General features: G+C 44.7%; 1 protein-coding gene across 1 annotated transcript in view; it reads left to right on the top strand.

The window, feature by feature from the left end:
* The first annotated feature begins 2,714 nt into the window (after positions 1-2,714).
* cps1 (carbamoyl-phosphate synthase 1, mitochondrial) overlaps positions 2,715-14,228 on the top strand; it is a 183,387-nt gene continuing 171,873 nt past the window's right edge. Inside the window, exon 1 of the mRNA XM_060827706.1 lies at positions 2,715-3,066. Coding sequence (XP_060683689.1) covers positions 2,941-3,066 — 126 coding nt within the window. The 5' untranslated portion in view covers positions 2,715-2,940. The remainder of the gene's footprint in view (positions 3,067-14,228) is intronic.

Consider the following 14,228-nt stretch of genomic DNA (forward strand, 5'->3'; position numbering starts at 1 on the left):
ATCATAGATCTTGTTGGATTATATGAGCTGAGGAGGTTCCAGAGTTTGTGAGGGTAGAGGTGTGCAATTGGAGGCAATGCAAGCTCAAGAATAATGGCTCTCTGGGCCGGTGCAGGGTAGGATGTGAGCTGCTGGGTTTTTGGATGAGCTGTAATGTTTTAAGGAGTCACCAATTATGTTTTTGCAAAGGAGGCAAGAGCACCTGAGGAGACAAACCATTTGCAATGTGGAATTCAACAGGGCTGATTGGGATTGAAGATCAAGAGAGCAGGAGGTGGGTCTCATGGACAAGGTGAGGTCAAGAAAAGCCTCATTATATGTGTTACATATAATGGGATCAAGGAAAGAGGAACCGAGGATTGGCTTTCACTTGGTGATCAGGGAGAAAACACTGGGTGGGGGAGAAGGTAACACAGACAGCTAAAATGATCAACAGTTAAAGAGGAAAAGATTGAATGTTTTTAGCTATAACTGCTGCATCAACACAGTGTTAACCTGTGGCTTCTGACCTTGTGTAACCTTCAACTCTTTCAATTATGTTTCAAAAGGGATGATTAGGCAAATTGTTTTAACATTCCTACATAACCAAGTAGCACAAAGAACACAGGCACACAATCCTCACAGCCAGGCAGTTCACAGATAAAACACCCTAACAATGTGTGATAATCTTTAACTGATGGAAAAGTACACTCTACCCTCAGAATAACATGCCCAGTTGGGTGTTGTGATTAAACTAAAGGACCAGAGACTTAGTTTTCTATCTTATCCTTTAATTGAACGGGTCCACTTTACTCATGTTAAAAGGAAAATCCTAAAGTCTTCAATTGATGCACACTGCTGCCTGAGGATAATAGTTCCCTAGGCCACTGGCTGTGCTCCCATCCTGTCCTTTTCCTTCATGCTGTCAAGGACAATGAGACAGTTTGAACAGTTTTGATATCATCTCAGAGGAAGACTGGGAACTATGGAAATTCAGCAGATGTGGGTTCCAGAGAGAACACTCACAATTTCACCTGATACCAAATGATGCCTCCAAAACCATTGTAATCCCTTAGGTCCTCGCTTATAAACTGTGAAAAACCAGCAGTCTCAGTATTGAAGACTCCCAAATGCTGAAAAAAGTGAGTGAGAAATGTACTGGCTTTTATTTGTACCAGCGTGGAGGTGGTCTGGGCCAGTGGGTCATGTTGCTGCCTCTGAGCCAGATGTCCCGGGTTCAAGTCCCACTCTGGGACTTGTTGGTTGGGAATGTCACATTCTCCTCTGTTTGAGGAGCAACTTGTAAATTCTTCCAACTCATGCCAATGGCAGACAGTAAGTGTGGGAGAGATTCCAGGTCAGCCATGTGATAGAAAGAACATGGGGGCCTCTGCTGTCACTCACCATCGCTATGGGCTGCAACATGTATGTAAATGTACATTGCCACAGATTCCTTGAGAAGGCTGGTTGGCTCAGTTGCCTGGACAGATTGGTGCTGACTGCCTGCATTCAATCCCGAGATGTTTGGCTCCCTGTGCTGGAAGTTGTGTATATTGTGGGTCGGACTTGCGTTCAGGCTGAAAACTTGAGACGGTTTGCACGATTCTGTTTATCTCTGTGTTAGTGATGCAATCTTATATGGTATATCCCAGCCTATATAGAACAACCCAGTCTATACATGATAACCTAATCTATTTCCCAATCAATAGCAAAAAAAACAGTCTATCCTGCAGTAACAAAATGAGAAAGGCATGGGTTTAAACTGATGGGCAAATGAAACAAAGACCGATGTGAGGAAAAACCTTTTAACTAGTAGTTACGGTCTGGAATGCACTGCCTGGAAACGTGCTGGAGTCAGGTTCTCCTGAAGCATTCGAGAATGCACTGGATTATTATTTGGATAGAAATGGTGTGCAAGGGTATGGGGAAAACGATGGAGATTGGCACCAGGTTAAAGAACTGGTGCAGGCACAAGTGGTTGAGAGACCTAAGGGGCAACATTTTCACACAGAGGGTGGTACAAGTATAGAATGAGCTGCCAGAGGAAGTGGTGGACGCTGGTACAATTGCAACATTTAACAGGCATCTGGATGGGTATACAAATAGGAAAGGTTTGGAGGAATATGGGCTGGGTGCTGGCAGGTGAGACTAGATTTGGTTGGGATATCTGGTCCTCATGGACAAGTTGGACCGAAGGGTCTGTTTCCGTGCTGTACATCTCTATGACTCTATGACTGAATGGCCTCCTGTGCTGTATCAATTTCTGTGATTCTTTTGGGAAGACACCGATATGAAGATTGGTGTCTTAATATGCCTCTCTTGAGAATCTATCCCTGATCTGGGAGGAGCAGAGCAACGTAGATATAAGAATTTTTATCCAGAATGAAATATTTCACCTTTATCCTGCCCCCAATGAATTTCTCAATTCAAATTTAGAAACACTCGCCCAAATTTCACGATTTACTCATCACTTTAATAAGCAAAGAAATTTTGTGTTAACACATTAAAAACATAAAGAGAAATCTGGTCAATGGTGCTGAAAAGGAAATCATTTGGGTTCAGCGTGGGGAAGTTGGAGGTAGGCTTGTGTTTGTAATGCAAACTATGGACAGCATGCCTCTCTGACTTTGACTACCACTGCTGTTCGATTAGGAGAATTACGGTGTCAACATTTGAACACTCCCCCCGGCGAAGGGCTCTCCTGATGTGCTTCCAGCAGCTGGTAAAAAGGTTCATCAGTTCAGCAGCAGTCGTCCTCCAGGTTTCAGTGGCCGGGAAGGAGCCGAAAGTCACGCCAGAGTTTTTCGCCTGCACATGCTCCCTCAGATCAGTGATACTCACATCCAAGTTATCCGGCACAAGAACAGTTCCCTGGAGGAGTTACAGAAGGCGCCGAGCAAGACAGAGGCGACGCGGAGGTGCAGCTAAAGTTGAATCGGTTCTCGTTTCCCAAACCCGAAGATGGTGAAGATTCTCCGAGCGTGCAACCTGTTGAAATCCCTCAGACAGGGTGTTGCAGTTTGCAGCCGGACTCAGGGGCCACCGTGGAGTTTGGGACGGTCAGGAGTCAGAGTGTTTAGCAGTAAGGTAAACGCATTTTTTGCTCCCTCTTCCAAGAGGGCTTTTTGGGGAGAAATTTCGGAGCGATTCACTCAAAAGGAAAGCAGTTTATAATGCATGCAGTTCTGGTTGCAAACAAGTCCCAAGGGGCTGTTAAGCGAATAAACGCCATTGGAACAGATTTAATTAATACGCGGTGTGTGTATGTCGTGTGTTTTCCTTGTGGAAACCACAGGGAGGACAGCACTTGGGGCAGTTCTTTGCCTTTTGGGAGAGTTGGATTCTGCTGCCTTTTTCCTACCACCACGTAACAATGCTGAGAAAAAGTTGTCCATAAGGTCACTTAAAGATGTATTTCAAAAATGTGCTTTGTTCATAGAAAAATCATATACATAAATAGTGACTCAAGCAGTTTGGTTCTGCACCATCTTTGCAGAGGGAGGAAAAACAAACCCCAAGGCATATCTTACTTGTGCAAGGTACTATTTACATGTATCTGATGCAGCGGGGGAGACTGATAACCGAACAGGCCCCACCACCCCCCATTTAACATCAGCAGAAAGACCTTAGGCAGTGGTCATGTCTCACTGGCAGCAGCTGCAACCTTTAGAGCATCCCTCAGTGTGTAGTCTTTGCTGAGGCTTGTCTGAAGCAGCTCTGCTCTCCAGGCTATTCCCTGGGATACTGAACAAGACCAAGGAGATCATAGGTTTAAGGTGGGAGGGGAAAAGAGTTAGAAGGAGCTGTCAGAGGAGGTGGTTTAGGTTGATACAATTACAACATTTTAAAAAGTATCAGGACAGTACATGAATAGGAAAGGTTTTAGATGGATATGGCTAAATGCTGGCAAATGAGACTAGATTAATTTGGGATATCTGTTCAATATGGATGAGTTGGACTGAACATAGAACAATACAGTGCAGAACAGGCCCTTAGGCCCTCGATGTTGCGCTGACCTGTGTACTATTCTCAGCTCGTCTTCCTACACTATCCCATCTTCCTCCATGTGCTTATGCAAAGATTGTTTTAATCTCCCTCATGTGGCTGTGTTGACTACATTGGTAGGTAAGGCATTCCACAGCCTTACCACTCTCTGTGTAAAGAACCTGCCTCTGACATCCATCTTAAATCTATCACCCCTCAATTTGTAGTTATGCTGCCTTGTACAAGCTGACGTCATCATCCTAGGAAAAAGACTTTCACTGTCTACCCTATCTAATCCGCTGATCATCTTGTATGTCTCTATCAAATCCCCTCTTAGCCTTCTTCTTTCCAATGAGAACAGAAACTGAAGCGTCTGTTTCCATGCTGTACATATCTCTGACTGCACCTGGAGGACCATCAACTCTGTGAATGATGCTCTTTTGATTTGCCTGAAACTTGTCAGTCTTCGAGTTCGAGAAGTTGACCTCAACTAAGTGTTGCAGACTTTCCCTTAAGGCGAAATGCTGCTTTGGAAGAGAAAGTGGGCCAGGCATACGCTGAGTTGTAAGCAATACTGGTGGAGAAGTGGACTCTCTGTTTATTGTGAGCTGTGTTCCTTTTGCTTCTGACTGAGTGAGCCTGGAATTTGCAGCCTTGGTTTGGTCATACAAGACGCTGATACCGCCCTCAAAACTACTTTCAAGCTTTGCATTTGGGTCGATTGGTTAATGTCCTCCATATTATTAGCTTTCAGGATGGCCTCAACTCTCCCTCCTCTTCCTTTCCAAACCCTTATGTTCTCTTCTCCACTTCATGCAGATCTGCCCCTTCCTATCACTCCTTATGCTACCCACCCCAGGGTTTGAGCCCAGACCTTTTGATGTGCACTGCATCTGCTGCTGCTACCCCCACCACCCTGGGTTAGGAAAGAACATCACAATGAGAAAGTTAAATGTTGGGGTGGGAGATGAATGTGTATTGAGTTGGAAATTGTAGGAATCTAGGTGAACTCTGTTGGCTGTGTACAATTCAATCTCCGGTACATCTTACTCACCCCTTCCAATCCCATGATATGACCTAGTCAGGCACTAGAAAATTCTTGCAATACAAATCCATCAATGTAGGGCCACACTCACTTAGAGTGTGCAAACTGGGAAATATATTCTGTAACAAATCTGAAGCAAGAAAACTCAAGATGCTAGGGCGGCACGGTGGCAATGCTGCCTCACAGCGCCAGAGATCCGAGTTCAATTTCAGCCTCAGGGAACTGTGTGGAGTTTGCACATTCTCCCCGTGTCTGCGTGGGTTTCCTTCGGGTGCTCCGGTTTCCCCTCTCAGTCCAAAAATGTGCAGGTTAGGTGAATTGGCCATGCTAAATTGCCCGTAGTGTCAGTGAAGGGTTAAATGTCGGGGAATGGTCTGGGTGGGTTGCGCTTGGTGGGTCGTTGTGGACTTGTTGGACCAAAGGGCCTGTTTCCACACTGTAAGTAATCTAATCTAATCTAGACTGTGGAGGGATTAATCTATGAAATGTGGAACCTCCATCAGAACCGGGAAACAATTGAGATACCAACTTGTCTTTTCTCTCATTACATCTTCATCCACCTATTGAGTTTTCCCAAGATTGCTTGAAAGAGATTATAGCACAGTAACAATCTCTCACCACTGCCATGTCTGTCTCCTCATTGAACACTTCACCAGAGATTGCTGTTCACTGTAGGAAAGGTCATGTTTAAGCTCAGCAGTGGGACTGATTTCAGAAACAGAATTTACTCAGCAGGGTCACTGGCCTTTCTTTCACCTTGGACATTGTACCACTCCAGGGGAGTGCTGAGTACGTAAACTGTATTACTCAAATTGACCTATGCTTAAGAGATGTCGACCTCTTGTTAATGAATGACAATGTCCAAATTTGGGGGCACCTTTTAACAGTGACTTGTACCATAGTATGGTTAAAACATCTAGAATGTTCACCCACAACTCGTAGGTGACGCTGACAATAATAAAGGGAAAGTTGTACTCAGCTTGTGTAAGGCATGGGTTATGAAGCAGAATGGATGGTGTGAGAAAATGACTAAATTAACTCATCCAGTATCTTCTAGGAGAAAGTGAGGACTGCAGATGCTGGCGATCAGAGCAGAAAATGTGTTGCTGGAAAAGTGCAGCAGGTCAGGCAGCATCCAAGGAGCAGGAGAATCGACGTTTCGGGCATAAGACTTCCTGAAGAAGGGCTCATGCCCGAAACGTCGATTCTCCTGCTCCTTGGATGCTGCCTGACCTGCTGCACTTTTCCAGCAACACAATTTCAGCTCATCCAGTGTCTTCACTACCAAGTGGATCACTACTGCATAATGTTAAGGTGTGTGGGATGACAGAATTTAAAGAAAGACTTAGAGTTACCTAATGCCTTTCACAACTGCCGGGTGTCCTAAAACACATCAAAGCCAACAAAATACTTTCCTTTAAGGTGTGCTCTCCACTGTCTTAAAAAAAGGTTAGAATGAAACAAAAATGGATTGAGCACTGGCATCGACCTATGCACTGAAAATGACGAGCAAACACATTTTTAGTCGACCCTGGAAAATCTTCCTTATGAAAATCAAGGGCAGCTACCAAAATTGAGAGCTGTCTCTCAGACTACCTAAAACAGCAGCTTGAAATTTGTTGTTTTGTTTTAAAATTGTGCCGACAAGTTGGAGTAAAATATTGTGTTGTTCTTACACTTTAAGAGTGGAGTGGCCTGGGCTGCTCATTTCCAACGTTTTGGGAAAACCTCTGCTCATTAACCTCCAGTAAGAGAAGCCACCATCACAGATACCTCCATGGTGGGGAGAGAGATATAGTGCAGTGGTTGGGAAGGTGAAGGGTAGTGTAGGAGCTGGGGAATGGAGATTTAGGCGGCACGGTGGCACAGTGGTTAGCACTGCTGCCTCACAGCGCCTGTCGACCCGGGTTCAATTCCCGACTCAGGTGACTGACTGTGTGGAGTTTGCACGTTCTCCCCGTGTCTGCGTGGGTTTCCTCCGGGTGCTCCGGTTTCCTCCCACAGTCCAAAGATGTGCGGGTCAGGTGAATTGGCCAAGCTAAATTGCCCGTAGTGTTAGGTAAGGGGTAAATGTAGGGGTATGGGTGGGTTGCGCTTCGGCGGGTCGGTGTGGACTTGTTGGGCCGAAGGGCCTGTTTCCACACTGTAAGTCTAGTCTAGTCTAATAATCATAACACTGTTGTAGCAAAATGTGCTCCTGACTTTAGACAGTTAGAAGGAAGTCTGCATGTGTCGAACTGAAAGTGCAGTATACAGTATTGGCACTGGGCCCTCACTCTGTGTTCTGTTTCTTAGCTTTACAATTATGGCCTTGATTTCAATTCGAAAGATTATATATTTACAGACTTGATGTATTGTTTTTATTCAGCTACATGCCTCTGATAGACCCATTGCAATTGTTTAGTATCATAGACAATTGCTTTCAAAAATGTTTATTTCCTTAGGTTTCATGGGAATGAAGAGAACGCATTTATTTATTCTCCATAATGTTGAGATAGACCCTCATCCAACAAAGGCAACATGGCAGCCAGAAATCTTGGCCACGTAGTAGTTGTGTGATCTTTATCTTCGGTCTTCCCCCACTTGGCATTATATAGACGTGTGCACCGATCAGGCTCCTCCCGTTGGATCATCACTATTGCTGACCAACTTGGCTACTATCTCCCACTCTTATCCCTCTTGTGTTTTGACTGCAGGACTTGTAATTACAGGTGCTGCAAAAAACACAAGCAGGCCTTCATGCAGCGGACAACCCTTTGGGAAGTTTCTACTGTCCAGTGTCTGCTTTTCTGTCACAACCCAGGAGCTAAAGTGGCAAAGTAATAAGGCTCCAAACAGCAGAACATTTATCCAAAATGTCAAGAGAAGTGTAGTGTTGAGCACCCATTCAACTCTGATCTTTTTCACCATCACTCCATTTCCATTCCTCTCCACCTCCAGCTCCATTTCCACTCCACTCCTCCAGTCCACTTCCACACCACTTTACTTCCACCTGCCCTTGCTCTCCCCATGCAATCCACTCTTGCACCCCTGTGTCCACTTTGACTCCATCTCTACTCCCGCTCTACCTCCACATGCACCTTCACCTCCGCTCCTGCTCTATCTCTCCTGCCTCACACTCCACCCTAAACTCCATTCTATCTTCATCTCTACTCCACCTCCACCCATGCACCACTATACTCCACCCCAACTCCAGCTCAAATCCGTCCCAACTTCAACACAACTCCACACTAATTACACTCCACTTCCATTCCAGCTTAATCACCTTTTGAAGCTCACCCTCGCGCTCAGCTACCATCTCCCTTGCACTTTTACTCCACCTGGACCTCCATTCCATCTCCTTCTGTACATCTCTGCATTCAGGCAATATGGGCTTTGCTGGGAATGGGGTGAAATCCTCAGGGATTGGGTATACAGTTTGTCCATTCATAGGATGTGGGTGTCACAGGATGAGGAAGCATTTGTTGCCCATCACTTGTTGCCCTTGAGAAGATGGTGATGAGCTACCTTCTTAAACCGCTGCAGTCAGTGCTATGGGTAGACCCATTATGCCTCTGGGGAGAGAATTCCAGGATTTTGGCTCTTTGACACTGAAGGAATTGCAGTATATTTCCAAATAAAGATGGTGAGTGGCTCGGAGGGGAAATTGCAGGTGGTGGTGTTCCTGTGTATCTGCTGCCCTTATCCTTCTCATCATGGATTTAGGAGACTCCTATCTGAAGTTTCTCCAGTCTAGGTGTTTTCCTCCCCTCCTTTCTGGATCTTCTGTCTGTTAATTGAGGGAGATGGATTCCTGTGGTTAGTCAGTTATTCTGTTGGAAAAGTTGGATGCCAGAAATAAAAATCTGTGGAGGTAAATTGCTGGCGAAACTCAGCAGGCTAGCAGCATCTGTAGAGAGAGAAAAAACAATGTTCGCATTTCAGGATGATAACTCTTCAGAAAGGTTTCTGTTATTGTGGAATGTGATGAGCAGTATTGTAGAAAAACTGTCAACCTTTTGCTTTTTTTGACAGCCCTTACATTCCCTTCTTGAGATAATGAACATAAGAACGTTGGAAAGGTGTGGGCCATTCAGCCCAAGAAGCCTGTCCACCAGTCAATATGATCATGGTTGATCAAACATACCCACCCCATCCCCATAACTCTTTATACCACTGGCAATCAGTCAACCAATCTCTACCTTAAACTTGATTAAAGTCTCCACTACCACAGCCCTCTGTTGTAGACAATTACCAAGGTTCACAATCCTCATCTCAGATTTAGTGGCATTGTCCTTATTTTTAAAATAGAATGCAGGAGAGGCCCTTTGGCCCATAAAGTCTGTACTGCCAAGTTGTGCATCCGGTTTTAGACTTCTCAAGCAGGAAAACATCTACCTATGTTTAACCTGATCTCCTTTTTTGTCACAGCAAGGAAAGTTTGGAATGCATTAGACTGTCTGTAAACACAGTTACAATTCTGAGAGCTGGAAGAGACCGTATCTATTGGAATTATAGACAATAGGTGCAGGAGTAGGCTATTCTGCCCTTCGAGCCTGCACCACCATTCATTTATGATCATGGCTGATCTTCTCCAATCAGTATCCTGTTCCTGCCTTATCTCCATAACCCTTAATTCCACTATCCTTGAGAGCTCTATCCAACTCTTCCTTAAACAAATCCAGAGACTGGGCCTCCACTGCCTTCTGGGGCAGAGCATTCCACACACCCACCACTCTCTGGGTGAAGAAGTTTCTCCTCATCTCTGTCCTAAATGGCCTACCCCTTATTTTTAAGCTGTGTCCTCTGTTTCGGGACTCACCCATCAGCGGAAACATATTTCCTTCCTCCAGAGTGTTCAATCCTTTAATAATCTTATACGTCTCAATCAGATCCCCTCTCAGTCTTCTAAACTCAAGGGTATACAAGCCCAGTCGCTCCAATCTTTCACCATAAGATAGTCCCACCATTCCAGGAATTGACCTCGTGGAGAATTTGTCACCGCATCTCCTGGCCTTTGGACATAAGATCAGAATCATTTCTAAATAGTGGGTGGCGGGGGGCTGGAGGAACAGAGAGTTTTAGAAATACCAATGCAGAAATAATTTTAAAAAAAAACTAGAACACTGCAATATATGATAATTAAAAATAAATGTCCCGGTTGATTTTTAATTATTTCTTCTGTTTTCATTGCTAGGTCCCTTTGTAATCTTTGTAATTCTCCTCCAGCCATGCAGCTCTGTGCTGTGTTCCTCTGACTGTGGCCTTTTGAACATTTGCAGATTTTAATTGCTCCACCCTTGGTGACTGTGCTTTCCCTTGCCCAGTGTGTGCCCTGGAATGCCTCCAGAAACGTCTCAGCCTTGACTTGTCTTTCCTGTTATAAGGCGATCCTTAAAGCTCACCTCTTTGCTGAAGCTTTTGACCATTCAGTCTGGTTCGTCTTTTTGCAGCTGAGTGCTGAGTTTTCCTTAATATTCATCATGTGAAATATCTTTGGGGATATTCATTATTGTTAAAGAAGTGATATCAAGGTACCTTGATTTAAAATGTTGCGTTCCAGTTCTGGGCACGACACCACAAGGGGGATGTTTCACTTTGAAGAAGGCATCTTTCACATTCACAAGAATGGTGGAGGTAAGGATAGGGTGACTATCTGAATATTATTTAAATATAGAAAAGCTGAATAAGGGGTGGCATGGTGGCTCAGTGGTTAGCACTGCTGCTTCACAGTGCCAGGGACCCGGGTTCAATTCCCGGCTCGGGCAACGGTCTGTGTGGAGTTTGTACGTCCCTGTGTCTGCGTGGGTTTCCTCCGGAGCTCTGGATATTCCTCCGGATGCTCCAGTTTCCTCCGGCAGTCCAAAGATGTGCAGGTCAGGTGAATTGGCCATGCTAAATTGCCCGTAGTGTTAGGTGGATTAATCATGGGTAAATGTGGGGGAATGGGTGGGTGCTCTTCGGAGGGTCAGTGTGGACTTGTTGGGCCGAAGGGCCTGTTTCCACATTGTAGGGAATCTAATCATGGAACCTAATCTAAAGCTGCAGAATAGAGGGATTTGGAAGTACTTGTTCATGATTTACAAATATCTAGCATCCAGGTTTAATAGGTGATCAAGAAATCCAATGGAATGTTGGTCTATATTTCAAAGGGAATAGAGTATACAAAATAAATAGATCTTGTTAAAACTGTACAAGATGGGTGGGTGCACTTCGGCGGGTCGGTGTGGACTTGTTGGGCTGAAGGGCCTGTTTCCACACTGTAAGTAATCTAATCTTATTCAGACCACAACTGACGTCCAGTAAACAGTTTGGGGGCCCCTTATTTAAGGAAAGATATATATGTCATTGGAAGTAGTCCAGAGAAGATTCACTGGGCTGATACTGGATATGGAGGGACTGTCTTATGAGGAGAGGTTGAGTAGGTTGGGACTGTACTCATTGGAGCTTAGAACAATAAGAGGTGACCTTTTTGAAACTGAAATAACTGCACAGAGGCTAGTATCCAGTCACCAAGTCACCCTTTTATTTACTTGTGCACAGCTTGGAGTTGGTCCTCAACTGAAGAGATTCTAATCTAGAACATTACTGCACAGAACTGGCCCTTTGGCCCTTGATGTTGCGCCGACCTGTGGAGCCAATCTGAAGCCTATCAAACCTATGCTATTCCATCCTCACTGTTTATCCAGTGACCAGTTAAATGCCCTTAAAGTTGGTGAGTCTGCTAGTGTTGCAGGCAGTGAATTCCATGACCCTTCTCCTCCTGAGTAAAGAAACTAACTCTGACACTTGCCCTATATATATATCACCCCTAAATTTAAAGCTATGTCCCCTCGTGCTAGCCATCACCATCTGAGGAAAAAGGCTCTCACGGTCCACCCTATCAAACCCTCTGATTAGACCTTCCCTCTATACCAGACAACATCCGAGTAAATCTCCTCCTGACCCCTTTCCAAAGCTTCCACATCTTTCCTATAATGCAGTGACCAGAACTAAACACAATACTCCAAGTGCGGCCGCACCAGAGTTTTGTACAGCTGTAGCATGACCTCGTGGCTCCAAAACTCAATCCCTCTACCAATAAAAGCTGTATGCCTTCTTAATGACCCTGTCAACCTGGGTGGCAACTTTCAAGGATCTATGTACATGGGCATCGAGATCTGTCTACTGAACAACACTGCCAAGAACCTTACCATTTGCCCTGTACTCTTTATTCCTGTTGCTCCTTCTAAAGTGAATCACCTCACATTTTTCCACCTTAAACTCCATTTGCTACTTCTCAGTCCAGCTCTGCAGCTTATCTTTGTCCTTCTGTAACATGCAACATCCTTTGGCACTATCCACAACTCCACTGACCTTAGTGTCATCTGCAAATTTACTAACCCATCCTTCTACGCCCTCATCCAGGTCATTTATGAAAATGACAACAGTAGTGGCCCCAAAACAGATCCTTGCGATACACCACTGGTAACTGAACTCTAGGATTAACATTTCCCAAAATCCACCACCCTCTGTCTTCTTTCAGCTAACCAAGTTCTGATCTAAACCATTAAATCACCCTCAATCCCATACCCTGACATCAACCACTTTACCCTCATCCACATGTTTGGTCACCATCTCATAGAATTCAATCAGGATTGCGAGGCATAACCTACCCTTCACAAAACTGTGTTGACTTCCCTTAATCAACTTATTCCTCTCTAGATGATTATAAATCTTATCTCATTTTAATCTTTTCTAATACTTTATCCACAACTGAAGTAAGGCTCGCCAGTCTAATTACCAGGGTTGTCTCTACTCCCTTTGAACAAGGGAACCACATTTGCTATCTCCAGTTTTCAGGCACTATTCCTGTAGACAATGGCGACATAAAGATCAAAGCCAAAGGCTCAGCAATCTCCTCCCTGGCTTCCCAGAGAATCCCAGGATAAATCGCCTTCAGCCCAGGCGGCTTACTTTTTTCACACTTTCCGAAAATGCTAATACTTCCTTGTGAACCTCAATCCCGTCTAGTCTAATAGCCTGTATCTTAGTATTCTCCTCGACAACGTTGTCTCTTTCCAGTGTGAATACTGATGAAAAATATTCATTTAGCACTTGCCCTATCTCCTCTGACTCCATGCACAACTTCCTAATGCTATCCTTGATTGGCCCTAATCTTACTCTGTTATAGCTATAAATATACCTATTCTTTCCTGGTTACATTTTTTCTTTCTCTTTTACAGCAGTAGTGCTTATATTCCAGCACCCATCTTGTTTGTATGTCGGTGCAAGCTGCAGTGAAAACACCAAGTGTAAATAACTTAATTACTACTCCACCACCAGAAAAACCAACTATGTAAACCTCCTGGCTGTATCTTTTTATCAGTAGGGGTAGGCCCAGGCCTCAGCAGTAGTGATGGTGGTGGTTGCTGGTGCAGCTGAACACAGCCCAAAGAAAAACACAATCGCAAAAAGAAAGTTTAAAATCACGCAACACCAGGTTTTAGTCCAGCAGATTTATTTGGAAGTACAAGCTTTTGGAGCGCTGCTCCTTTATCAGGACAAAGGGGCAACGCTCCATAGGCTTGTGCTTCCGAATAAACCTGTTGAACGATAACCTGGTGTTGTGTGATTTTTAACTTGGTCCACCCCAGTTCAACACAGGCACCTCTACAGCACAAAAAAAAGAAATGCAATGTTTCTAGTCGAGAGGACTGTTCCCCACACCACACTGGCTGTGTGCCCAGCCAGCTTGGAGTCAGTCCTCAACTGAGGAGATTCTAAGCTCCTGGTTGCCCTGGTCAGCCAAGGCTTTCCTGATTGGGGTTGTTAACCTCAGCCAATCAGGAATCTTGTTCTTAACAAGGTCAACCTGATTCCAATCACTAAGAATCTTGACAGTTTCTGATGAGAACTTGCCAGAGTAAATGCAGAGATGCTGTTTCCCCGTTTGGGAGAGTATAGAATCAGAGGGCATAATCTCGGAATAAGGGGCTGCACATTTAAGACAGAGATTTGGAGGAATCTCCTCTCTAAGGGCAGTGAATCTGTGAATTTTATGGACCTCTGAGGCACCACATTGACTGGTTCCTTTTAATCCAGGTTGATACTAACGGACAGGCTCGAGGGTGTCGTAGCCCCGATGTAGAGATGCCGGTGTTGGACTGGGGTGAACAAAGTTTTCAAAACTGCACAACACCAGGTTGTAGTCCAACAGGTTTATTTGGAAGTACTAGCTTTCTGAGCACTGCTCCTTCAT

This window comes from Hemiscyllium ocellatum, chromosome 7 (genome assembly GCF_020745735.1).
Source record: "Hemiscyllium ocellatum isolate sHemOce1 chromosome 7, sHemOce1.pat.X.cur, whole genome shotgun sequence".
NCBI lineage: Eukaryota > Metazoa > Chordata > Chondrichthyes > Orectolobiformes > Hemiscylliidae > Hemiscyllium > Hemiscyllium ocellatum.